Source organism: Panthera leo, chromosome A1 (assembly GCF_018350215.1).
Source record: "Panthera leo isolate Ple1 chromosome A1, P.leo_Ple1_pat1.1, whole genome shotgun sequence".
NCBI lineage: Eukaryota > Metazoa > Chordata > Mammalia > Carnivora > Felidae > Panthera > Panthera leo.
In genome coordinates this window covers 112,516,516-112,543,528 of record NC_056679.1, presented here as the reverse complement: position 1 = coordinate 112,543,528, position 27,013 = coordinate 112,516,516, and the positions used below count along the sequence as shown (strand labels likewise).

The window sequence follows — 27,013 nt, the reverse complement described above, 5'->3', positions numbered from 1 at the left end:
CACTGGGAAGGGTGTGTGTGTGTGACTTCCCAGACCATTCTGCCCATCCCAGATCTCTATAGGCCTTCCTAGAGGCCTTCCTTTGCACCCCCCAAGAAGCAAAACAACAGGATTGGCCTGCAGGGGCATGGGGAAGAGGGGTGCAGAGGCAGTTGAGCTAATATCTGAAATCCATAACAAAGAGCACTCACCTTAAGAAAAAAAAAAAGTCCTATTTTTCAGTTGGTCATTGTCTCTTCTGAGCTCTGAAGGGAAGGAGCTTCTCTATCGAGATGACTCTTGGTGGAGCCCTGACAACACCTTTGGGGAAGCCTCACTGTGGTGTGCATGGAGATCCCACTCTGGGGGACAGCACTGCTTGGCATGCTATGGGGACCTTCTCCTGACTTAGTGGCTAACATACAGAAGGAACAGAAACCTCCCAGGCAGACTGCGGCACCCAAACAGAACATGCTTCTTTGGCAAGAAAGGCAAGAGGAGAAAGGTGAGCTGGGCAGAGACAATGAAGATGCCAGTCGCACACATTTTGACTTTTACATCTCTTATGATCCCCCTCAACTTTTTGAGCTGCCCCCCTCACCCTTCTGTACACACAGCCACAGTCGAAGGTGATTCTCCCCCTTCCCTAAAGACCCCAAGACATTCTCCTGTGCTCTACTCTTTCCAGGAGGGCACTGAGGCCACAGCTCACCCTGCCAGTCTGCAGAAATCCCCCTCCCCGCAGCCCTGGGCACCTGAAAGGCCAGGTAAGCCCAAGGCAGAGGGAACTAGGACAACTGCTCTCTGTTGGGGGCAGCTGGCACCCACCCCTGGAGCACTCCTAAGGGTGGAGAGCCAAGGCATGGTGAGGCCTCTGAAGTCACCTGTAGTCAACCCCAACAGTGAGTTTTGACCTGAGTACAGGTCTGCCCAGTCATGTGGCAGCCTGGGCACCACCTGGGTTCAAATGCCAGACCCAGTGGCATGACTCTATCCACGTATGGTTTTACTTACTTGTGAAAAAAGAGTTGGTGCAACGGGATGGGCTGGAAGCTATGGCAAAGCCCGGGTGAGTGTGAAGCGGGATGGTCTAGTCTGGGATGTAGAAATATCACCTGTCCCTGCCTGGGTCTGGGCTGGTATCTTTACCAGGTCAGACCCTCTGCCTGGGTTTGCCTCCTTCAGCCAACACATCAGTGTCAGTGTCTCAAAGGAATAGCTGCGAGATCATGTGCCACATTTATGATCCCAGTTAGTGTTTTAAGGCAGATTCCAGTGTTGGCTCCAGTGCAGGACTAGAGAAAAGGGATGTGTCCTCTCTGGACTCAGTTTCCCAGTCTACACAGTGTGGGTGAGGCCCACGGAATTCTGCTCTTCATCTGGCAGGGGAGGAGGTGCCGCTCGGCCCCTGGGGTGCCTGGTGAGCACTGCCTGGAGCCAGGTGGTGGGCGCGGAGCCTGACCAGGTGAACAGGAGCCCATGGGCTTTGGACGGTGCCACCTTGTGCGGCTCCAGTGCCACATCTGTAGGCGCTCTCCGGACAAGGCCCTGGCTGCACTGGACCGTGTGCCCTGCCGGGTGGGCTTCCTCTCTGCCCTGGCCACCTTTCCACGGTTATTCTGGGCACGGCCGCCAACTCCCCCTTCCTACCCCTGGGAGAGGAAGCTGAAAGCCTCGGTCGTCGGTGCTCTTGTCCCGAGGGCCGGTGTTGCCGCTCAGTTCTCCCACCCCTTCCTCTACGAAGCCCGTGCCACGGGCTTGCCCTCCAGGTCCCCCACCTCCTTCTCTCACCCGGTGCAGGGCCGGTCCCTCCGGCCTCCCCGTGCTGCCTGCTCGGCGTTTTTGCGCTCTGTCCCCTGTGCCCCCGGCCCGTCCCGCGGCCACCCCCGGCGCGGCGGCCGGCTTACCCGTGTTGGCGGCCCCGGAGCCGGCTGTGCTGCAGCACCAGCTGGTAGGGCGACTTGGCGGGGCCCGCCAGGGTGGCGGCGGGGCCCAGGGCCAGCGCCAGGGCGAGGGGCAGCAGCCGCAGGAGGAGCGCCATGGAGCGAGAGGACGCGGACCTCGGGAAGTGAGAGCGCCGCCGCCGCGGGCCAGGTTAAGTAGGCGGCGAGCGGGAGGGAGCGGCCGCGAGGGGCGGGGAAGCCGGGCGCCCCCGCCTCCGACCCGCCGCCCCTGCTGCGCGGCACCCCCGCAGCCCCAGGCCCGCGCTCCCCGCTGCGCCCTCCCCGGGGCCACGGGTCATCCGGCAGCGCAGCGGGTGTGGGGGGCTGGCAGCGGGGACAGCGGGGCGGGCGGGGCGGTGGTGTGCTGGGTTCCTCACATGTCTCTGTCCTCCAGGCCCGCAGCTTGCCCAGCTCCGAGGTCCCTCCCTGGTCTGAGGCTACAAAACTCTGGGGGAGAGGGGTGACTGACGGGCACCGCTGATGCCCACCGCACTCCCATCACACTCGGCCTCTGCATTTCGGGAAGAGCACTCACCCCAGGGCTTGCTAACTGGCAGACAGATAAGGAGTAAACTTTATGCCTGCCAGAAGCTAAAAATACATGGGGCAGGTTTTGTTAGACGCTAAGCTACCCTTGGAAACCCTGGAGAAGGGTGGGGTCCCTTGCCTTGGTACACACTCATTCTCTTTAAGTAAACGTCTCTGCAGCACCACGCGCCAGATGGATGCTGTGAAGAGATGGAAGAAGGGGCAAGATTCCTGGCCCGGAGCAGCGCAGAGTGCCTAAGCAGACAGTCACATGGGAGGGAGCTAAGTATCCATCCAAACACCTATTAATCACCCACCAGTTACCTGGCACCGGTAGCCCTGGGGAGACAGAGGCATGCTAGCAAAGGAGATCGAGGCTCTTTCTGAAAAAGCTCACCGTTTAGAGATCCCTGAGCCAATACCCTGCCATGGAGAGTGGCAGCTGGGGCCTGGGGGGCCGGGAGGAGACCCTTGGCTCTATGGAAGTGACACCTGTTCCTCGGCCTGAGGGTGAAAAGGAGTTAGCCAGGCAACCACGGCATGCATTCAGGAACAGGGAGGTCAAGGAGAGAGGAAGCGGGATGACACGTCACAGGACCCAGACCCAAACTAAGAGTCGTGCAGGTGACAGAAAAGCAGGCAAGTGACATGATCAGTGTCAGGAACAGGCTGGGAGAGGCCCAGGCAAAACAGGGCGAGCCTGGGGTGGGAAGGTCAGGTGACTAGGAGGGGGACCATGTAAGAGCTGGACCAATAGTGGTGGAGGTGGGCATTCAGAGAGGTGGACAAACTCCAGGGGTGTGGAGGAGGTAATACACTCAGCAAGACTTGGACGCTGTACGTAAGGGGAGAAGGAGGAGGCACAATGACTAAGGTGCTCTTGGCATGGGCATCTAGGCAGGTGGTGACACCATTTTTAGAATAAGGGACACGGATGGGGTTGCAGGTTTGCCAGGAGAGGGTAAGTGGTTTTGGATCCTCTCAGGTTGATGTGCTTGTGACTCATCCAGGTGGAGGGTCCCACAGACAGCTGGATGTGGGATGGGGCTCTCTGGGGGGGGGGCTGGGGTGTGGAGATTCCCACGTAGGCGTCACCCTGGGCCTGCATGAAACTGAAGCTGCAGGAGTCCCTGAACTCTAGGGGAGGGCAGGCAAAGCAGCAGGTGGGTGACGGCAATGATGGGGAGGAGGCAGGGCACAGAACAGTCACCAGGCAGGTGGTGCAGCTGATAGAGGGACAGGAGATGGGAAGTGTGGAGCTACACTGGGGAGGGGGCCCCGCAAGGAGGGGCTGTTAGCAGCACTACTGTATACATGACTCAGCCTGCCCCGTTACAAAGAGCCCCTGGGGACCTGGTTGTGGGCAGCAGGATGGCTGAAGCCAGACTGCGGTGGTTGGAGTGGTGACACGAGTATGGAGAAGAGAAGATTCTTCTCAAGAATCCTGTCTGGGAAGGGAAGGGGAGAGTCAGGATGGAGGTCAGGTGAAGACAAAATCAAGAGAGGCTTGTACATGTTAGAATGCTGATGGAAAGGAAGAAGAAAGAGAAGAAGGGGTCATCAGAGTGTGGGGTGCAAGGAGAGGAGGGGAGCAGAGCAGTTGAGGGCCAGGGGAAGGGGCAGGAAGAGCTATTGGGGGCCTGACTTGGGGGAACAGAGGGAGTCGAGAGGAGAGGAGGTTGCAGGGAGATTTCAGGGTGGCCTTGACTAGACTTGGAAACCCCGTGGGCACTGGAGGGTAAGGGAGGGAGGGGGGTAGTCAGAGTTAACCAAGGCTTGAGGCTCGGATGACTGGATACATGACGAGCACCCCAGGAAGGGCACACTGAGGTGCCAGTGGGGAGTGAACCACGAGTCCGGGTGTGTCCACATCATGCCTTCTGGGCCCCCTGCATTTCCAGATGGAGAGGCCCAGGACAGACCTGCCCTCACAGGGCCGGAGGCCACGGGAATCCTGAGGCCTGGAGATGCAGATTTGAGTCAGCACACCAGCAGGTGGTGGCCAAACCGTGGACTAGGTGAGCTCTCTGCAGCTCCTGCATTGGAAAAGACAAGGAGGAAGAGCAAGGGGAAGGGAGGTGAGGAAGCAGGTCCGAGCTTGCGGAAGGATCCATCTGAGAGGCGGAGAGGCAGGCAGAGAAGAAACCCTGAAGGGAGGCCAATGGAGAGGAGGATTTCACAGAGCTACCACCACTGTCAGCTGGGGCACAGAGTTCCAGCTGGATCCTATCACTAAGCGGCTTCTAGCCTCTGGCTGGCACTCAGGAAGCCAAAGACCAGAAGGCTATAGTTTCCGGGAAACCCCACTTGTGTCTTCTGCCCTGAAGACCAGGAGGTGATCTGGAGTGGTCCTGACATTGACCTTCCCTGATGCCCTCCTTGTCTCCTCCCCTCCCCACCTCCCCAGAAGGGAGGGTTGGGACATTCACTCTGCTGGCTAGCTGTGGGGGCCAGGCTCAGCGCTGGGGACCTCTGCCACTTTGGGGAAAATATTCCCTTTGCCTATCTCTGTCCAGATGAGGCTCATTCTGCTCACTGGGGAGCACTATCAAATACACACTTCAGTCTGGAATAAATGCACTTTCCTGAAAACAAATTTCTGAGAGAGGAAAATGTCTCTCCTGCTGCCCTAGGTTCTGGGTTTGGGCCCCTACGATTTAGCTCCACTTTATCTATGAATTCTTTCCTCATCGTGGTGCTTATTATCATTTCTTTTTTCTTTCTTCTTCTTCTTCTTCTTTTTTTTTTCTTTCTGGACCCTGTGGGAGAAAATCCAGAGATTAGCATAGAAAGAACTATTTTGGTGATTTTCCCATCAAAAAATCCTATCTGCTGACTTTCTGCTCAGCCAGTGGTCAAGCAAAGAGAGAGGTATCTTTGGCAATGGCCCCACTCACTGAGTCAAGATGGATGGCCTCTCAGATCACCAGCTGGGAAGGCTGCATTGGCTGGGCTGACGTCTGAGCACACAGCAGCCTCCATGGTTTGGCATCTGAGTGTGAGCTGCTGTAAAATAACTCCTTTATAAATTTGGGGTGGCTTTGACCAGAAGCGTAAGGTAAGAAACAACAGGAAGTTTCTGGTAAGGAAAGGGAGGAAGCAGCCCTTGGCAATTTCACTTGATGGTTCAGGTTTGCAGCTGGTTCACGTTTGTCCCCACGCCAGGATCCACCATGTAGACAGCCAGCCTTGCCTGAGTAATGACACCAGTATAACAAAGCTGTTGAGTACAGGCTCTGGAGGCAGATGGCCTGAGTTCAAATCCCAGCTCCTTATAAGCTGTGTGGCCTTGGGCAAGCTGGTCAATTCCTCTGAGCTTCAACTGCTACTTATCTCATAGAGATGATGATCAAAACTACCCCACAGGACTTAGGGTAGATTATAATATAACTCAAGTCAAGTGGTTGATGCATTTGAGTTGCTTACTTCTCCCCAGTAACTGTTTTATATAATAGAGGTCACTGATTAGCAACTCTAGAAGCGATCATGTGAAAATGATCTTTTAATTAATTTCAAGCAGAACGTTTCTCTGTTTCAACATGACTGCTTGGCACAGGACATTAGGAAGCACTCAAAGAGATCCAAGCCCAGGCTCGAAATTTCCCCCGGGGCTGGAGCATTAGCTGCATCGCAGTTTTAGGGAAGATGCATCTTGTGTATAAGAGCCCGGGAGCCCTGCTTTCCCAGCCTAACTCTCCCTGTAGCAAGATTTACGGGCTTTGGAGCCAGTCAGGTAATGTTGCTGTAAAACTTCCCTCATCTGTAAAACTAACATTCGATGACTTGAGTTTTTCCATGAGCTCAGTAAGAGATTACAGTAATATTTCATTGACTGTTTAGATGTAAGTAAAAAATAAATCCCGTTCTTGCCCACCACTGCCCCTCTCGGAAACTGTAAAACACAGAGCGCCGTGATTGTAAACATGCTCTCCCACCAGAGACAGCTGCTTGGAGGGGTGTTTTTGGACCACAGGACAAGATGCAGCTGGAGAGAAAAGCAGGGGTCCCCCATCCCCGCTGACCTGGATCCAGCTAGGGCGAGCACAGCTCACTAAAAGACCGCTCACTTGGAAAGGATTTTCTTTTTCTTTCCATGTCAGACAAACTGAAGAGAAAGACCGGCTTGTTTGGAACAATAATTACTAGGCTTTTTCAGGCACTTTATAAAAATGACTACTTTCACATTCTGTGGCTCATGTAAGATCACCAAAAACAGTTCAGTTTTTGAAAATAACCCTGTTGTGCTTGACGACGCGCTTTAAACATCACGACGAATTAGTGGTTCCAGCAAGTTCCCCACAAAGGAAACCGAGAGAAACTGGTTTGGGGGTCTGTGGGTGGGAGAACTGGTGTTCGCAGCTTGGTCCACTTCATACCTCCCTCTGGCCATCCTCCCCAGAGCTCCTGGTGATGTCTGTGCATCAGTGGGGACAGATGACATGGCCAAAATAATTTCCAGAGGGCACTCGGCCTAAAAAAGCTGCCGCCATGTAGCGAATTAGCTCTTCAGCACCCTAAGACTTGCTGGGGAGAAAGAAGGATGAGCTTTGGCATGAGATATCCAACTTAAAGGAACACATGAGTCACATCTGGGGGAAAGCTTCCATTCTTTGTACAACACACAGCATTTAGAACAGTACTATACACACAGCAATTCTCTATCCCCCCTGACAAATTCAAGAAACAGCCCTGTCTACTAAAATTGAGGGGTTACTGCAGTGCCATTTGGGGAATTTGGATTTGGGTTGTCAAGGGCGTACCATAACCTTGCCCTGAGAACGTGTGGAACACATGCAGAATCTTAGACACCCCACCCCCCGTCAGATACTGTATTTTAACAGATCACCAGGTCATTTGTGTGCATGTCAAAGTCTGAGAAACATAGCCCAGTGGCGTTTTAGGTTAAACGGGTAAAGCTCAGATGAGTTTAAACTACGATTCAATTCATGTAAAGCTTTTCAAGAAATACAGACATCGACAAAGAGAAAGACACCCGAAAATTTTTACCAGCGACATGACCACGTTGGAAAGTGGTCAGCTGCTGCACTGAGGCCCAGCTGACTTTCTGAATGTCGGTCAAGATACCGTGGTGACTGGCAGGTGGTTTGTCTTTTGTTTTGCTAAGTCCAGTTGTTAGATATTCAGTGTCTTCTCCACAATGAACAGGGAAAGGAAACGGTGTCTGGTCGGGGTCACCTTCAATTCTTCTTGCTTTTCAAAGCCTGCAAAGGGGGCCTGGGTGGTCCACAGGCTGGTACCAGCAAGCGCTTAAACCTGCAGCGTCAGTCTCTACATCTGAAGGGGACAGAACCAACTGTCACAGCCCTAAAATGGCATGAGGCCCCCAGTGTTTACTTTCCTAAATGACTGGCTGTTGTCACAACTTCTCCAAACACTGGCTTTCTTAATCAGGGCTTGCCAAACGCTACTACTTGTTGGTTAGAACCCAACTTCATTTTCCAGGGAAATGGATTTTTCACACGAGAGTTGCATTGATTTGGCTCAGATAAAATCTCCTAGAAGAATCGGCAGGCACTTTTGAGGTTGCCTGACCTCAAATACTTTCGAGGAGTGATAGCCACAGTAGGGAACTTAAGACACAAAGTTTACCCATGCCTTTCTCTACTCCCCTCAAGTTTTCCTGCTTGGAGGGCAAAGGCCTCAAAAAAATAGACATCACCCAAAGGCAATGCATTCCAAACTCCAGCAAGCCCCAATGGCTGCTTTGTCCCACTCCTCTCCTTCGTCCCACTCCTCTTGGCTTCTATATTCCTGCCAAGGGCACCGCCCAGGGTTGGAAACCCCACAGCAAATTTTGCCTCTTCCCTCTTCTTGCCCCCCACATGCAAACGGTCACCAAGACCCTCCAAGCATTCTTTCCACACCTCTCCAGATGTTTCTGCTCCCCCAGGTAGCACTCAAATACCCCACTGCCTCACTTCTCACCAGCAGCAGTCCCCAGCCAGTCTCCTTGACACCCTACCCTCACTGCCGCCATCCACCTTTCCCAACACTGCCTGCCTTATCTTCCCCAAATACCGCTTCTCTGGAAACACTGATCTCCTAGGACACGCCCAATGGCTTCTATTGTTTATGAGAGAAAATCCAGACTTCCCTGTCTGTTTTCTTTCATTTTAATGGACATTTTTTTTTTCTGGTTAAAAAAAGAACGCATGCAGATTATACAGAGCTTGGAAAACACCGAAAAGGCTAGATCATAGAATAAACCTGATCCCATCCATAATCCCTACACCCAAAGTTACTTTCCACTCATTGCCGTTCTTATGCTGTGCCTGGCCGCTAAGGCTCCTATAGAATGCCTCCTTTTGATGGATCTAGCCTGCTCTCCCACGTATCCTGACATCAGCCTTGGCTCCTGCGGCGCAAGGCACACAGCACACAGCCCACACCCCACACAGCCCCACTTCTGCTTCCGCTATGCAGAACACTGGGCTCCTCCTGGTCTCCACTCATGTAAGAACAGCTTTGCTCCTGAGAAGCTGTGTGCCCTCAGGCAGATTCCGTAACCTTTCTGGGCTGCTGTGTTAGCATCTCGTCTTCGTTCCTTGGCCTTCCCACTTGAGGGAGGCTCTCCTTTCCCATGTTAGCCCTTAGGTCTGCCGTGACACTTAGCCCAAGTGTTTACACATGCTCTTCTTTTAGAACTTCAGAATAGCTCCGCATGGAGCCCAGTTAACAGCTACAGCCTCAGTAATTGACTGCTGTCTGTGTTTTGGAAGGTCCAGCCTAAATCCCTTCTGGTGCAACCCCCACCCATTGCAACGGATGGGTCTGGAGTAAGCGGAGACAGACACCACTTTAGCTGGTGGTTCCTCCACCCAGCTAGGATTCTGATTTAAGTGGCCCTCAGAGTCGGGCAGAAACCAAGGGGCTTAAAAAAATGTTTGTTCTGGCTCCCCTCCCCACCTTCCCTCCCAAAGTCACATCCTGATTTTGACTCCCCCCCCCCCCCCCCCCCCCCCCCCCCCCCCGCGCCGTGCTAAAATGCAGAGAAAGCCTCCACTTCCTCAGCCGCAAGCTGTGTGACCATCAGAAGAAGGGGGAAGAGGTTGCAGCCATCGAGAGATGTGGCTCTACAGCAGCCATCCTGAGAGCCATGTTGAAAGTGCCTAAGAAATGCTCTGATCCTGCCCCCACCCTGCCTCCCCCAAAAGGCCTCAGGACATTTGAATCCATGGTACAGAAGGTGATTTGTGCAGGCCAGACAGCTTGAGAGATAACAGACACATCTTGCCTGCTGGTTGACACACTTTGGAACATGCCCGTTCTCTAGATCAGCACCTTTACCCTGAAATGGAGGCAAAATTACTCCGCATTTCAGCGTTCTGTGATACACACCCTGACTTCTCTGGACCCGCCCCGCCCCTCACGCAGCAGTCAGGCTCTGGGCCCAGAGCCCACCTGTCAGCACCAGCCGCCTCTCCGAGTCGGCTCCCTCCCCGTTCCCAGCCTTCCCCAGCATTTCCTCCTCAGCCTTCCACCCATGGGGCTCCTGACCTTTCACCAAGACTTGAGGGCCTAAATGCTGTGATGAGAGGAGCCACGGAAAGGGGCTTGGACTGCTGCTTCCCAAGACAGCAAAAGCAGGGGTTAGCCCGGGGATCCCCCAGATGAGGCTGTTTCTAGAAAGGCAGCGAGCTTCAGAGCCATGGGGAAGCCGAGAAAGGCATATACGTGCACGCATGAGCACAGGCTACACGTGTACGCATGCGCGCACACGGACTATTTATCCGTTTGCACACCACTCCTAGCTTACCAACGGCAGGTGCTGTCTTAAGTACTTTCTATGCATTAAGTCATTTCATCCTTAACATAATCCTATGGGTTGGGAATCGTTATTTTTTCTGTTTTACAGATATTAGAAAGGCAAGGCTGGGAGAGGTGAAGGAGCTTGCCAGAGAAGTGATGAAGCTGTAAGCGGAAGAATCAGTATTTGAACAGAGATGGCCCACCAGGTCCTAGTAGCCTCACTGCCTACACCACTGTTGAATGCCCCTCGGCGGGCAGTGTAGTTGCACACTTTTCGAAAGCTCTAGAACTTTCTCTCGCTTGCACAGATGTTCACTGAGCAAACCCCGCAAGTCCCCAGCAAACTTTCTGGTGAATGAGGCAGCTTCGGTGAGGAAAGTGGTGACACAGAGCCATTCCCTCCCACCCCAGAGAGGCAGAGGACTGAGCTGTGGAACCATCGTTTATCTTCACCATGAAATCTGTCTGTGTTCCTTTGAGTGACTCAACTAGAATTATTTAGCACCCCTCAACAACCTTACCGTTAGGCCACTCCCAGCCTACAGAAAGAATCATCTGTATTTACTGCTTGGTGAATCTAGATGAGCCCGTGCCTCCCAGATACAGGGGAAGGGATTATCCACCTGCTCCCATAGCAGTGACTCGCTGCTCCTCCAGATTAGCCACTTGCAGGGTCCTCTGATGAAGTCTCCAGAATTTGCGTTGAACAAATAAAAATGCTACTCAGCTGGCATAGGCAAGACGAGAATTGCTTTCTTGAATTTGGGGGAAGCACATCCCTGTCTTTTCCCCAGGGCTTAAGCAGACACCTGAGGGAGTTTGCAGCACTGACACTGGGCTCCCCATGGCCTGGGACCTCCCAAAGGGAACATTCCCACCTGCACCCAATTTACCATCAGGTAGCCTCTAGGCTCCCAGAGCTAACTTATGGTCTCAGCACATGTGGACTCTTAAACATACTGCAGCAAGCGCTGGCAAGGCCTCATCATTCCTCTTTAATTATCTAGACCCCTCTTTGCAGCCTCCCGTACTCCAGCAATGACCTCCGTCTGACTCTTTGGCTGGCAAGACAGATCATTTTCTTTCCTAATACATTTCACACTGTGGATGGACTATGTATTCTGAGCCCTCATTTCTCTTAAAGCACCGTAAAAGTGTGTAACATAAGAAGTGAAAGATAATTCTTTGGGGTGCCTGGCACAACCCCACATATGACAACACTTCGGCAAGTCTCATTTAAACAAAAACCCAAACTTTCCTTTTATTCCTCTTTAAATTACTGATCAAACATCAATTATCTGTCCTTGAGAATTCTTCAAATTAACGGCACAGTCACTTAGATTAACATTTAATACAACAGAATCCCAGGACAACAAAAGAATTAAAATGACCCCCAGAGTCTGTAGAAAAGATGTGTCCGGATTAATTAGCACGTTTCTGAAGTCACAGTTGAACTGTAGTTTGAGTAACTCCTATTTTTCTATGTCATTAAAAAAAAAAATGCTACTGCCGATGCATGGGTCAACCGTCTCGCTCCACAAAGTGGTTCTGGACTGATTGTACAAACACTCACAGAAATCATGCTACGAGCTCAGCGACGGGCTGCCTGTGGCAGTTGCAGAAATGACTCAGTCATTCCCCGTCCATGAGGCACTCAGTCTGGTGGGGGAGCCAGGCGTATATACAATGAAATAAGTGCTTAATATATGGCTCCATAGAAAGGAGCTCGAAAGGAAAGTACCCAACCACACGGGGCGAGGGGGGGATGGTGGCTGGCTAGTCGGTCGAGGGTGAGAGGAGTGGAGGGGGTTTGGGATTCTTCCCAGAAGAGGTGATTCATCATCTGGTTGGGAGGGAAGCCAAGTCAGCAAGGTAGACTGCAACTCATCAAACCCCAAACCAGAGACAGAGTTAGTACCAGAGACAGATATACTGCTAGTCTGGGTTTCTGGTTCTCGTTAGCACCTTACAGTTTCTGAGACCTACAAGAGCCTGGAAGAGTTGCTTTTCTGTGCATCCATTCTCAATGGCCAAGGAAAATGCCTTCTTGATCATTCGATTTAAGACCATCCTTCTCCACCCTTCCATTGTATAGAAATCTAAATATCCTAACGTTTGAATTTGGGTCCTTTTCAAAAAGCCCATCTTCCATATAGCACTTTCCAAACTTTAGAACCAATAAGCACTCTGGAACAGGCCCCTAGGCCTTGTGGACTATTTCATCTTCAGGGCACTGTCAGCAGCTAACGGCACATGGCACTGGTACGTGCAGACACAGGTCAGCCTCCACTGAAACATTTCAGTTACTTACAGTTTAAAGGAGGCAGGCGGGGAAGGTAACAAGTGTGTCCCTGTGTGTGTGCGTGTGTGTGTGCGTGTGTGTGTGTGTGTGTGTGTGCGTGCACGTGTGTGCACGCGTGCGCAAACAGCAGGCTCTATCTGCATGTCCAAATCCAATGAGCACAAATCCTAGCGTGCCCTGGAGACCTATGTGGCAGAGTCCTGCCAAGTTGGGGAGGAGCATGAAGCTCGAGGCAGAGCTTAGAAAGGCTTGGCTTGGTGATTAAAGTCCAACACACTATGCAACTTCAAAACATGTTTATTTAGATGTAAAGTTCATCCAAGACCCCATAAATAAGATCTTGGCCTGTTTTCGGAGCGTATTGTGACTGTCGTGGCCCCTTTTTAACTTCGGTTCCTGTAACTTACACTGGGGACCTGAGTTGATCACTCCAAACCAGCAAATTAATAAATAAAGCAGCAGAAAGGAACACTGCAGGGTCATGAGGCCCAGGCTTTCATGCCTCTTCTTTCTTCATAACTGTTTCCAGATGTGGGGATTGGCACAGTGCCAGCTCAGTGACAATAACTAATGAAAGTCCTTCCTCCCCAGCTAGCAGCAGGCGGCTACCGGTCCCGGCAGGATGGCCTGTTTGTGTTTTCATTTCAGAGGACTCACTTGGCTGGAAGCATGGCCCTTGTTGAGTGTGTGGCTGGCACAGGCCTTGGAATTAACTGCAGCCAAACACAAGCATCGCAGTGCAAGGTGTCTCCTGGAAAAGGCAGTTGTGCAAAATGGCCTATTTGCAAGAGGAGTCCAAAGCGATGGAGGAAGACAGGGGATGGATTTGGGCTCAAACATCCCGCCAGTAAGGAAATGGTACCTGTGGAGTCGGTAGCCTCGGACCCCATCCCTCCCATTGACAAAATGCTTCCTCTAGAGCTGCAGAGAGGACAGTCAAGAAATGGTTTGTTCCTGACTTCACAGGGCTTACAACCCAAGGTGGGGCACACAGCCATGAAAGAAAATCCAAAGGAGTGACCAGGGCCAGGTGAGATCGGTCAGGAAAGACATCCTGGAAAACACACATGTTAAAGGTCTTGTAAAGGAAAGTTGGGATTACTTTTAGGAGCAAAAAGAAGTGCTCTTAGAAACGGCAGACTCACTACTAGGCATTTATATCCAAAGGATACGGGAGTGGTGATTCATAGGGGCACGTGTATACCAATGTTTACAGCAGCACTATTAACACTAGCCAAATTATGGAAAGAGCCCAAATATCCAGTGACTGATGAATGGATAAAGATGTGGTGTATATGTGTGTGTGTGTGTGTATATGTGTGTGTGTGTGTGTGTGTGTGTGTGTGTGTGTGTATAAAATGGAATACTACTCAGAAATGAAAAATAATGGAATCTTGCCATTTGCAACAATGTAATATGCTAAGTGAAATAAGTCATTCAGAGAAAGACAGATATCTTATGTTCTTACTCGTATGTGGAATTTGAGGAACTTAACAGAAGACCATGGGGGAAGGGAAGAAAAAAAATAGTTACAAACTGAGAGGGAGTCAAACCATGGGAGACTCTTAAGTACAGAGGACAAACTGAGGGTTGATGGGGGGGGGTGGAGGGAAAATGGGTGATGGGCATCGAGGAGGCCACTTGTTGGGATGAGCACTGGGTGTTGCACGTAAGTGAAAAATCATGGGGAATCTAGTCCCAAAGCCCAGAACACACTGTACACTCCGTATGTTAGCTAACTTGACACTTAATTATATTTAAAAAAAGAAAGAAAGAGAGAAAATGGCAGGCTCTAGTATGGTTCAAGTGGCCAAGTCTCCATGTGCAGGGAACTTCACCCTAGACCTCAGACTTTGGTCAATGTACCGGTCAGGCCAACAGAGCCAAGTGTTCTCACATTCTGCTTTACTCTTTTTCTGATCTTTGGGAAAGTCTCCTTCTACTGATTTTTCTTTGTCAGCCAACCTGCTCATCACAAGCAAAGGGAAAATAAACTGAATTTTTTAAACTGGAAACACATAAATTAGTTTGACATAAATGTAGCCTTCGCTAGCAGACGGATAGGGAGTGTGTTTGCCTGTGTGGTGATATCACTGACCACTCTGGAGCCAACCGTAAGAATGAATTTCATTGTTTCTAGTACACAAGTAGCACTTACTTGTGGATTTCCAGGAAAATCTTGCAACTGGGAAGGCTCTGAAAAATCACAGAAAATCTTTGCTTTCATGCCTCAAAAGACATATCTGATCTCGGTTGGTGGATTTGCAGTGTCCAGATCTTGTTTCTTGTTCCAATTGCAGGAGTTAATTTCGCAGACTGGAACAGAAAGCCCCAGAAAGTATGGAGGAGAGAGAGTGTCCAGGGCCACTCCGGGGAAGCAAAAAAGGCTAGTCTGTCTGCTGGTGACAGGATTTGACCTTCAGTCACAGAGAGAGAGTATGAACAGACAATCCTGCTCTCCCTGCCCTGCTGCTGACTCTGTGCTCTTCTCTGATCTTGGGATCGAAAGGCAGACTGGGACAAGCCACACATTTCATCCACCCTATAGACCCAAAGCCCCAGCTCTGAGGCCACGGGGTCTGTCTGCCCCTTGCAGGTGAAGTGCTCCCACATAATCCCGATTTTGATGTGTGAACAGATATTTCAGAGCATGGCTTCCTGGGGATGTGTGTCCTAGGGACAAGCAGATGGGGTGCTCTTAACCCATTTCCTGGCTAGAATGGGTTCTATGCAGTGCTCCAGGAGGTAAGAAATGAGCAAATATAGGGTGAATACAAAAGATGTAGAAAACTCCTTGTGTTTTGACCATCTGGGAGGGGCAATAGAAGGCAAGAAATCAAGCTTAGGACTAGGAAATCTTCATCCATGGTCAAGTTTACTAAGTCCTATTCTCAAAGCTCAGTGGATCTTTTCTTACCTCTAGGCCTATGAACACACCGCTCCTGCTGTCTGACTTCTAATTGTCCATTTGATTTTAGTTTAGACAACACTTCCTTCCAGGAAGCCTTCCCTTCCTTGATGCCCCTTACGTGGGCTTGCGCTGGCCCCTCTTCTTCTACTATTTTGGCATCTGTCAGTGTTGCAATTGTCTGGTGACATCTAGACCGCAAGTTTGGTGAAGGCAAGGAAGTGTCTGCCTCATTCCCTCTCCCCGATTCCCAGCATTCATTCATTCACTGATTCATTGATCTGCTCGCGAAGACCTAGTGTGAGCCAGTCAAATGATCAACGAAAAGAGAGGTCATTGTGAGGCTTTATCACTCAGAGGGGGCATGCTGGAGGAAGTGCACTGTGATGTCTTCTTTGAGGAAATTTGGACAAGGAAGACAAGAGGATGCATAGCTGCCTCACACTACCACCCCCCACAGGGCATTTTATGCCATGGGAATGAAATCTGGGGATCATTAATCAGGTGGAAGGGCGCTTACATTCAGGGAGCTCCTACCACACTCCAAGATGGCTTTCCAGATGCCAACCATGTTAATAATATCTGCCATTCATCCAGAACTGGCTACGGGCCAGGCTACTTCTTGGGCTCTCACATTTGCTCTTTCAGCAACCCTGCTGAGCAGAGATGCTTGTTCCATTTTTTGCAGACGAGGGGCTGACCCTCAGAAAAGTGGGACTGGGCCAAGACTGCATAGTCAGTGAGCCAAATTTTAAAGGCAATAGTTAAAGATCTTTACCATATGTTTAAATAACTGCCAAAGATGCCCGAGTACTGTACTTTGAACATGGACATCACATTGTATTTTTGTCAAAATGTTGGAACTATAGATTGAGTTTGTGAAATTTATAGAAAATGTCAACCCTTACCAGCCATGTGACTGTGGACAGGTTACTTAACCTCTTGTACATCAATATTCTGTATCAACTGGGAATAATAGTACTTAATTATAAGGCCTTTGAGAGGATTAAATCACTGCATTTGTGTAAAGTGTTTAGAATAAGGACTGGTCCATACGGCTAAATAAATGTATGATCTAATTGCAAAGTCAGTCCTCATTGTCAACATTAAGCAAAGTTGACTTACTTCTGGTCAGAAAAGAATGATTTCATCTTTTAAATTCAAATAAGCATATTGCTGCGGGCCCTCCTGAGAATCCCTTACAAGATATGATTCTAGCAGCGATAGAGAAGGCTCTGTGCTCATGAAGCCAAGGGCAACACCGTCAACTATTTCTTGCTTTGATCGCAAGAGCCTGCATTTTCTCGTTGCCCTCTGGTTTGAATCGTGGGGACTTTTGCATCCGGCCACAGTGCCCCATCCGTGGTAAGGCCTATGAGAGGGAAATCTTCCCTCTGCCAAGGGTGAGGGAAGAGACTGGGAGGGAAGGCGAGGAGGAGTAGGCGGGTCAGCATGGAGGAGGGTGCCCTCCGGCGGATCTTCTGTGGGACAGCCTAGCTGTGGAAGTTGAGGAAACGGATCCAGCAAAAGCTGCCCATGCTCGCTCAACCCCTGAAACGTCTTCCTCTAGCCCTAGGAGTATGTGTGCTTCAGTTTAGAGTTCCCATTTGTCCCTGAAGGACAGCAACCGCTAGTGAAAAAGGCTGCCCTCCCTCAGCAAGCGCCAGCATCCCAGGGCATACCAGATGGAAGAGGTCAAATGTTTTCTGTTTTTCCTCCCCAGCAAGATTCAACTGAGGCAGGTGCTCTGCGTGGCCGAGTCCTAAGGACCCTCTTGCTACTCCAAGAGTGGCCCGTGGACCAGGATCACTGGCATCACCGCAAGCTTCGAAAACAAGTCCCACCCCACTGAATCAGAATGCAAACGATTCGTTCTTCACCTTGATAGCATCTTAGAATCAGTGACTATGGGCAGCTTTTCACAAATCCTAATGCCCGTGGCTTCACCTCAGACCATTTAAGCCCAAACTCAGGTTCTGTGCTCCCAGCCTCAGTTTTTAAGCTCCCGGCCCCGCTGACAGTCACTGTCACAGACACGCCTGCAACAGCACTGCCAGACTCGTCTCCTCTCCCCTGGGCCACTGCGGCGACCCCCAGCCCTTTCCCTCCCACACCAGACCCTCCACAACCTGGCCCTGATTACCTTTCTCAGACTCTTCTCCAAACTCTCCTCCTTCCCCAGGCATGCCTCCAACTTCCCCATGTGCCCTCTTTTCATCTGTCTTCTACTCTGTTTCTTGTCCAAATCCTGACCATCTTTTGAAGTGCATCCTAAATATGCCTTCTCCACCTGATGCCCCCTGCCTGGTGGTGATCTCCCTGCAATGTTCTATCAGACTTTCACATGGCCCTTCATACTTTCTGCTTTGGATTCACATTGGATGCCCTCTCTCCCCGTCCCACCTGGCCCCCTCAGGCTCAGAGCTGCCATGAGGGCACAGTAAGGTCAGCTCATCCTTGTTCATCCTGGCTCTTGGCTTGGCACTGAGAGCTACTCGTGAAAAGCTGCACCCCTAGGCGGCCGGCAGGCCCAGGACAACTCCACAGCCTGGAAATTTCAGGCAGGGCTGACAGCCCTTCAGCACTGCAGACCATCTCCACCCCCACTGGGGACTATTTGGCATGGCAGTTTGTTTCATTAAATTAAAGCTCTTTTAAAATTACTACTCTAAGGGGAGTGGGCAAAACCCACATTAGGCAAGTTGTTTTGGTCTCTGCAACATAAAAGCTGTCTGGAAAAAAAAAGTTTTCTATCATTTGTAATAATGTTAATACAGAACTTCAAATGCGGACCCCCTCCCTCCTAAATAATAGCCTTCCTCTTTGGTGGGATAAGATAGGTTCGCTACCACAGCCAGCAGAGATCTGACCACCAGCTTCAAAGGAAGCACTCTCCAATCTCTCCTTCCAGCTCTCTCTGGCAGCCTGAGCCTGGCCTTGGTTCAAACCCATAATAAATGTTTCTTTAATGCAGAGACTTGCATTAGCATTTAGGCTTGGACTCCTCCTCTGTTTTCCCTTCACGCTATGAAAAGCATTCAGAGATTTGCTCAGGCAGTGAACCAGATATTTAATGTCTAGAAACAGGATGCCGGGAGGAGGGCTCCACCCACCATCACTGCTCCACGTGCCTCTAAGCAGGGCAGACCTGTGTCTTCCTCCCCAGGGACCCGGGGCCCCAGCTGGTGCTCCTTTAGTGTTGGGAGGTCTTCTTCACCTTCACCTCCTGCCCTTACCAGGCACCCACCCACACCTTTTTTTAAATGGAGGGATAATTTACATATAACCTTGTATTAGTTTTATTTCTCCAACATAATGATTTGATGCATCTCGCAAAAATGATTACCCTAGTAAGTCTAGTCAACATCCATCACCATACATATATATAATTATTTTTTCTTGTGATGAGAACTTTTAAGATCTACTCTCTGAGCAACTTTCAAATTTGCCATTCAGTATTATTAACTATCGTCACCATGTTGTACATTACACCCTCGGGACTTTATGATGGGAAGTTTGTACCTTTCCACCCCCTTCACCCATTTTGTCCCCTGCCCCTGTCCCCTACCACCCAGTCTGGCAACCACCAGCCTGTTCTCTCTTCTTTTGATTCCACGTATAAATGATATCAAACAGTAGTTTGTCTTTCTCTGCCTGACTTACTTCACTTTGCATACTGTCCTTAAGGGCCATCCATGTTCTCACAAACAGCAACAGTGCCTTCTTTCTTTCTGAATAGTATTCCATCCCGTGTGTGTGTGTGTGTGTGTGTGTGTGTGCACCTCCCCTTTCCTTTAGCCACTCATCCATCAGTGGCACCTGGGCTGCTTCCATATCTATCTGTTATATATTCCATATTTATTATAAATAATACCATAATGAACACTGGGGTGTAGACATCTTTTTGACTTGGTGATTTGGTACCCACTTCTTCTACGGCTCCGCCAGCCTATCTATTAGACAGGGTTCTGATATGCATCCGTGTGGGTCACATTTGAAGCTCATTTTTCCTCTGAGATCAGAATTTATACTGACAAGGCTGCAGGTGTATGGCAGGATTTAGTAAAGAGCTGCAAATTTCGGCCTCCATATCTTCTTAGCACCAAACCATAGGCCTCCAGAGAAATTTGAGAAGGTGTTCCTTCCTTAGTCACATCACTTAAGAGGGAGCATATTTAACAGAGATAGAAATCAGTCTGTCTCTCCATACTTCACCTGGACATGTGGTATTAAGGCAGCGCCCCCATGGGGTCCCCAGATTAGACCAGGGCAAATTTATATTACACATTTAGAGGATTTGCTCTAGTGTTAGGCTTGGGACGGATTGCAAAAGCTGCTGGGAGGTGTCCTGAGATCTTTAGGAGCACACAGCCATGCATTTGGCTGAGGGCAAGCACCGCAGAGAGGGGGAGGGGTGGGGAAAGGGATCTTTGAAAGCTGCTTCTACATTGGGACTTCTTGAGGAGTGCAGTCGGCCTCATCCTAACTCAGGAGAAGCTGGCTGGGCTTTTGGGTAAGCGTGCAGATCTCCAGATCACTGTCCTACTCCTGCTCTACTGCAAGGGTCCACTCTCACACAGAAAGTGCAGGCCAGAGGGGAAACAATCAAGCTTTCTGGGCCAAACACCAAGAGACTTGTTTGCACATGCCTGAACATTCATCTCGTCAGAGGTAATAGCACAGTCCTCGAAGATCTAAATTCGCAACTGCTCCTTGTTTCCAAAAAATCCTTACGAAAACGCCACTTCAAAGTCAAACAGCCCCTCAGAGATTTCTATTTCAGCTCCGAAATTTCTGATGAGAACAGCAGTTCCGCTACTTATCGGGAAAAGCATGTATCAGACACTTGTAGTAAGAAGAGGAAATGGCTTACCAAATATCAGCGTAAATTCTCCTGATTCCGTTTAATTACACAATACTCGACTTCCTCTTCCTCCGTGAACATGAACAAGCAATTGTCTGAAATTTTAAATGTACAAAACCAAAGTATTAGTAAATACTAACTAATAAATCCTAAAATTATATATGTGTGCTCTTCATGGGCAAAGACATGGGATTCCGGCTTTCCAGCCCCACCCTGTTCCCTGGAGATTCCAAGAAACTATTTTCCAAGTTCGATTCCTGACTTAACAAAACCACAGGCTGATAGCATTAACTGGTTAGCTTTTCAATCTTTGGCTGCAACCACCCAGGGTAAATTACTCCCTTATTAACATAGGGAGAATAATCATCAAGTAAAAGATCGTCTCTTGTTCTTCACCCATGATTTGTTTCAAATGCATCTATTCAGCCCACATCCAATTATTTTTCACATATGTGAACACTTAGACGTGGGAATACGTCTCTTGTTAGCTGTCATTGTGCACTGCATTTCAAAAGATTTAAAAGATCATCAAATAAAATTTAAAAGATCATCAAATAAAAATATTTAAAAGTTTAGAACAAATCTTCCTGTTGTATTCACAACTACTTTTTATCTCTTATCATAAGGTCAAGCAATAGTTCTGGCTGTTTTCCCAAACAGACATATTTTATGCGAGGCGTGAGTCACAGCAGCCTGGCTTTCCTGATTAGGGACAGCCTCCTGGAGTGAAGAATAAAATGGTTCTTAAGTTATTGGTGATGATGGACTGGGAACTAGACATTTATCCAAGTGAAGAAACACAAAATAGGAAAGTGTTGCCTACCAATTTTAAATAAAAAAGAGCTAATGGTCTTAATATGAATGTGTCGACTGAGAAGTATAGAATCATGGCAGAGCCTAGACACAACAGACATTTGCGAGGAGTTAAATCATGAATGAAATAATTTAAACTCTAGATTAAGATGTGGACATTGTAAGTGTTTCAGGAAAAAAAAATACTGTTTTTCCTCCATCTGATGTTGTTTTCTGTGTAGTAAATTTTATGATGGTGATCTATTTAACATACGTGGGATGAGACAAAAATGATTGATGTATCGGGTGCCTGGGTGGCTCAGGTGGTTAAGTGTCTGACTTCAGCTCATGTCACGATCTTGAGGTTCATGAGCTCAATCCCTGTGTCAGGCTCCCGTGCTGACAGCTCAGAGCCTGGAGCCTGCTTTGGATTCTGGGTGTCTCTCTCTCTGCTCCTCCCCCACTCATGCTGTCTCTCTCTCAAAAAAAATAAACATTAAAAAAATTTAAAATAAATGATTGATGTATTTATATCTAGAGCCTTTGCCCTTTGATGCCCCCATCTGGGAGAGCTTCTTTTCTGCCAGACCACTTAGTGGGACTTTTGTATTTTCAAACCAAGACATCAGGTCAAGGAAGACAGAACCAGGAAGGAAAGAGGAAGAAGCAGGAGGAAAAGGAGAAAACTGGGAAGTCTTCATTGATCTGACTCAGCACTGTGCAAAAGAAATATAACATGAGCAACATATGCCACTTAAAATTTTCTACTAGCCATACTAAAAAAGCAAAAGGAGGGGCACCTGGGTGGCTCAGTCAGTTGAGGGTCCCACTTCGGCTCAGGTCATGATCTTGTGGTTTGTGAGTTTGAGCCCCACATTGGACTCGCTGTTGTCAGCGCAGAGACCGGTTTGGGTCCTATGTCTCCTTCTCTCTGCCCTCCCCCTGCTTGCTCTCTCTCTCTCTCTCTCTCAAAAAAATGTATATATACATATATATACATATATCCCATATATATACATATATATGTACATGTATATATATATATTATATACACATATATATGTACATTCATTTAACCCAATATATTAAAACATTATCATTTCAACTTGGAATGAATATAAAAAAATCAGTCAGTTATTTTAAATTTCCTTTTTAAATTTAATATCAAGCCTTCAAAATACAGTGTGTTTTTTACACTTAGTGCACATCTCCTTTCAGATCAGCCGCACTTAAAGTGCTTAACAGCCATATGTGGCTAGTGGCCACCATACTCTGGACAGCACAGATCTAGGTAATTAAATACTAAGAGGAAGAGTAGAAATGAAGAAGAAAGGCCACATGGGCTGTGGGGTTAGGTGTTTTGGCAAGGGCAAGAATTTTTTTTTTTTTCTTTTTTTTAGAGAGCACAAGCAGGGGAGAGGGGCAGAAGTTGGGGGCGGGAGAGAGAAAGAGAGAGAGAATCTTAAGCAGGCTTGACACTCAGTGAGGGGCCCAACAGGGGGCTCAATCCCACGACCCTTGGATCATGACCTGAGCTGAAATCAGGCGTCAGATGCCCGACTGACTGAGCCACCCAGGTGCCCAAGAAGGGTATGAATTTTGAAGAAATCTGTGCTAGAGAAGCTGTGAACTGTCAGGTAAAAATGTACAGAATTGCTGTGAAGCATGTACTTAGATTCCCTTCAGAATTTTCAAAGAGTAAGGAATAAAAATACTTGAGCCATTTTGAAATTAATTTAGGTAGATGGTCTGTGTTTCTTGGAACTGTGCCACTTAGTCCTGGCTTTATAAAGGTTTCCTAGCCAATCATATATGGAAGGGAGGTAAATGAAAAGATGCAGGTGGTTGAGGGCAGAGGTCAGAGCTATATTATCATCTCCACCTGCACAAAGAAGGCCTGTCCCTTATCTGGCATGCGTCACAACCAACCCAGGAGGGCACAAAAATCAATCTGTTGCAAGAGAGAATATCAGTTATAATAGCACATTGTGGTTGTGGAGAAATGGTCTCAAAACCCTCGAGGGAGAGAGGCATGGCCATGTGGTATAGATCCTGACATGTGGTGTAGTGTGGGGTGGTACAGCAGCAGGGGACAGGATAAAGGATGCCTGCCACCAACAGGCCATCCTCGGGGGTTACGGACTAAAAGGGCACCACAATCAGGACATGAACAGGAGAGACTGATGCTCAGGCCTTCACATGCACCTTGAGCCCAAGAGGCATGGTAGCCCAGAACTCTGAACTCATCCTGTGTCAGATGGGAGTAAAAGTCATCCCAAATCAGGGGCGCCTGGATGGCTCAGTGGGTTAAGCATCTGACTTCCGCTCAGGTCACGATCTCCTGGTTCAAGCCCTGTGTTCGGTTCTGTGCTGACAGCTGGGAGCCTGAAGCCTGCTTCATATTCTGTGTCTCCCTCTCTCTCTGCCCCTTCCTCACTTGCACTGGGTCTCTCTCTCTCTCTCTCTCTCTCAAAAATAAATAAACATTAATTTTTTTTTTTTAAGTCATCCCAAATCAGCATGTCAGCATCATTCTGATGGCCATCTTGTGAGATCCAGTGAAAGAAATACCATGCTACCCTGGGAGAGTGAACTACTCATCAGACCATCATCCTGGAACTGGGGCCTGTCCACAGGGCCCCAGGATAACCCCACGGATGTGAGTTCTCAAGTTCCTCCCAGCCTATGATTGACTCTGTAGGTGAAAGAGGGACCTAATGGAAGAAATGAGGACCAGAGCACCTATAAAGGGACTGATGGCTCCAGCTCCAGTAATTTCAAGGAAGTTACTCCAAAGCATGGGGTCCCCTGAGGCATGAGGTCCAGGACAGACACTCCACCTTGCAGGACTGAAGGCATCTGGGAGGAAGCTCTGCTAGAGTAAGAGAAAATAAAGTCAGTGCAAAGAGAGAAACAGAGTGACAGCTGACAGAGACAGTCCTGCTGACACTGAACCATTCAAGTTCAAGCACAGTCACTATCAGTCTTGGCAGCCGACAAACTCCCTTTCTGACTTTAGCTGGTTCGTGTGGTGTCTCTCTTACTTACAGTTTAAAACAGCCCTGGTCAGGGGTGCCGGGGGGGCTCCGTCAGTTAAGCATCTGACTCTTGGTTTCAGCTTAGGTCATGATCTCATGTTTCGTGGGCTTGTAGGTTTGAGCCCCCCGTCAGGCTCCATGCCTGCTTGGGATTCTGTCTCTCTCCTTTCTCTCCCCCTCCCTGGTTCTCTCACTCTCAAAATAAATAAATAAACTAAACACACACACACACACACACACACACACACACACACACACAAAACCAAAGAGCCCTGGCCAGGGTGGAGTTGTTCAGTGCTTTCAAGCCCAGAGTTGTGGCTTCCGTCCTCCTGAGAGCCAGTCTCTCTCCTCTACAGGCCCAAACGTGCACCGGAAGGGCTAAGCAAGTGAGGTGGTAGCGAAAGAGCAGCAGAAAGTCACGTCCCTCCCTTAAAAGCAGCATGACAGTGGAAGGGTCATCCCACAGAAGGATGAGACCCTGGTTTGATCACGAGGTCTTCTCAAAATGCCTCCATGAACAGATTTGTGCCACCCTCCCCCCACCCAGCTTAGAGCACCTCAGTGGCTTCATGGCACAGGTAGACTAATCCAGGTGATCTGGCCTCGGCCCACCCGCTTCTTTATTCCCACGCCACCCACTCCCCACTTCCACTCTGTGCCCTTTAGCCATCTGGATGACTTCTTCCTCTTTCTCTAGCATGCCACGTTTAGTTCTGCCTCGGGGCCTTTGCACTAGCTGTCTCCTCCATCTGGAAGGCTCTTCCCTCTGTCTCCCTTCTTTTGTCCCCAGAAGTCACTTTAAAGGACACAGGTCTTTCCTGACCCTTATCACTCTCTATTCATTTTCATTCCTTTAACAACTGCTGCCATTTGATTTGTTGGTTGGTTGTTATCTGTCCCCTCATTAAATTCGAACTCCTTGCGGGTAGGAATCTTCCTCGTCCTGTTCACTGCTGTATCCTCAGTATCTAAAAGAATACCTGGCATAGAGTAGATGCTCAGTAAATATTTATCAACTACAGAAACCGAACACACGCAGGCCGTGTGGGTGCCTTCTGGGGAATGCTGTTCTCTCTGCTCTTTAGCGAAGTCTTGAGCTGACCTATTTATTCGGTGTAAGCAGTCGCTGCTGAGCACTGAGCATGCGCTCTGCATAGGCTGCGTCTGAGGTGAGAAGTGGACATGGCGTGCAGACTGATGGAGAGACAGCCACACAGACGAATACGGGACAGTCTGGAAAATGCTGTGACCCAGCTGGGGAAGCAGAGAAGGCACAATCTTCTGCTGACCCTCAGGCAGCAAAGTCCGGGGCAGCCACAGAGAAGGATCCTTTGGGATGCGTGCTTTTCCCCCTCTTGCAACATTTCACAGATACTAAAGATAACAACAGTTCTCCCCACTCTCTTCTCTCCTGCAAGTATGGGTGCATGTGAGAGGCATCAGTATGAGCAGTTTGTCTCGGAAGAAGGGGAAACTGCAACACAACTACCAGGGAGCACTTTCGATGATCTCTCTATTGGGTTGCAGATCAACAGCCAGTTAGATTATTTATCCCCCGCACAAGGATTTTGCGTCAACCTGAGCATCTGGTTTTGGTGGTGTCTTATAATCTGCTAAATTAGCTCCCTGCCCTCCTATCCTGGTGGTAGACGGGGGTGGCGGGGTGAGGAGTTCTCACATGAGATACAGTGGAGGGAAGCAGGGCCTCCCGCTCAGGAGGACAGCCAGACAGCAGTGTCCCCACGGGGAGGACAGTCCCTGAGGCCCCAGGTCTTTATCTCACTGACCCAAGGCAGGGCAGGGTTGGGGGAGTCATACCTAAGACCAGCCTCTTCAGACAGCAGTGTGCCAGGCTGCTGTCTCCATGGGTGGTGACTCACCTCTGCCTGCCAGACGCTCACGGAGAATATGGAATTCTGAACACAGGAAGAAACTCTACCTGGAGCAGAGGAGGATCCAGGCCAGGTCCCGAGGTCTCCGCATACCCTGATGTATCAGAAGTTACTCACTCGAGCCTTAGACCTCTTGTCTAAACTTGGCCTAACAAAAGGGTCATGGCTTACTGTCAGAAGGAAGCAACACCCAACTCCTTAGGGCTAAATTATGAATCAATTATAAAAGGGAGAATGGACTTTTCCCTTTTGAAAAGGCTCTGACATCCATTTTCTGCTACACTGAACACATAAATGCACACAGGCGGGATGATTCAAACAGACAAGACCTTTGTAAACTTCATGCTCATATCGTTTACAGGCCATTATGCGTAAGGAAATCTAGGAGACAAAGAGACAAGCAAGAGACATGGAGCTGAGCAGCCCTGGAGGTATGCAGGCACTCCCAGCACGGAGGCAGGACTCAGGGAGGGGTCTGTAGTTTCTGCTTCTTTGGCCTTTAGAGGTGATCCCTCAGTCCAAGGGCAGCCCATCCCTCCTTTCTACAGAATTCCCACTGAATCACAACAGCTGAGAAAGATGAAGAATGTTGGAGCGGGAGGCATACTGGAACTCTCTAGACCAATTCCCTCATTTGTAAACAAGGGAAGAGAGTTCCAGAAGGGAGCCCTGCCTTGTCCGAGGTCACACAGCAAGTCCATGCTGGACGCAGGAAGGAGAAGCCAGGGTGCCCGAGTCCCAGCCTGCTGTACTCCCAGGGCACCCATCAAAATACACTGTCTGGGATTGTGGGTTATTTTCCACATGTACCTGTCTTAGCCCCTTAATGAGACTCTAATCTTTGTTGGCTGCTTGCAGCGCTTTATTCTTTGTGAGCCCCGATAGCTCCTTAATCAGAAGCTTCCTTAGAACTCGAGTTTTTAAATGATGCTTGGTTAATAGCTCCCTAACAAGCCCTTCCCAACTTCTCATGAAAATACCTAAGATTGGAAACATT

The 27,013-nt window shown here is 49.3% G+C and overlaps 1 protein-coding gene and 1 long non-coding RNA gene across 2 annotated transcripts in view; both read right to left on the bottom strand.

Annotated features, from left to right (window-relative positions):
• The window catches only part of TGFBI (transforming growth factor beta induced), a 32,791-nt gene extending 30,685 nt beyond the window's left edge, over nucleotides 1-2,106 (bottom strand). The window contains exon 1 of the mRNA XM_042935755.1: nucleotides 1,887-2,106. Coding sequence (XP_042791689.1) covers nucleotides 1,887-2,020 — 134 coding nt within the window. The 5' untranslated portion in view covers nucleotides 2,021-2,106. The remainder of the gene's footprint in view (nucleotides 1-1,886) is intronic.
• Nucleotides 2,107-5,182: 3,076 nt separating this feature from the next.
• LOC122217982 overlaps nucleotides 5,183-27,013 on the bottom strand; it is a 34,095-nt gene continuing 12,264 nt past the window's right edge. The window contains exons 5-7 of the long non-coding RNA XR_006201787.1: nucleotides 20,304-20,389; nucleotides 9,969-13,576; nucleotides 5,183-6,974 (exon numbers count right to left, since the gene is read on the bottom strand). This is a non-coding gene — a long non-coding RNA (uncharacterized LOC122217982). The remainder of the gene's footprint in view (nucleotides 6,975-9,968; nucleotides 13,577-20,303; nucleotides 20,390-27,013) is intronic.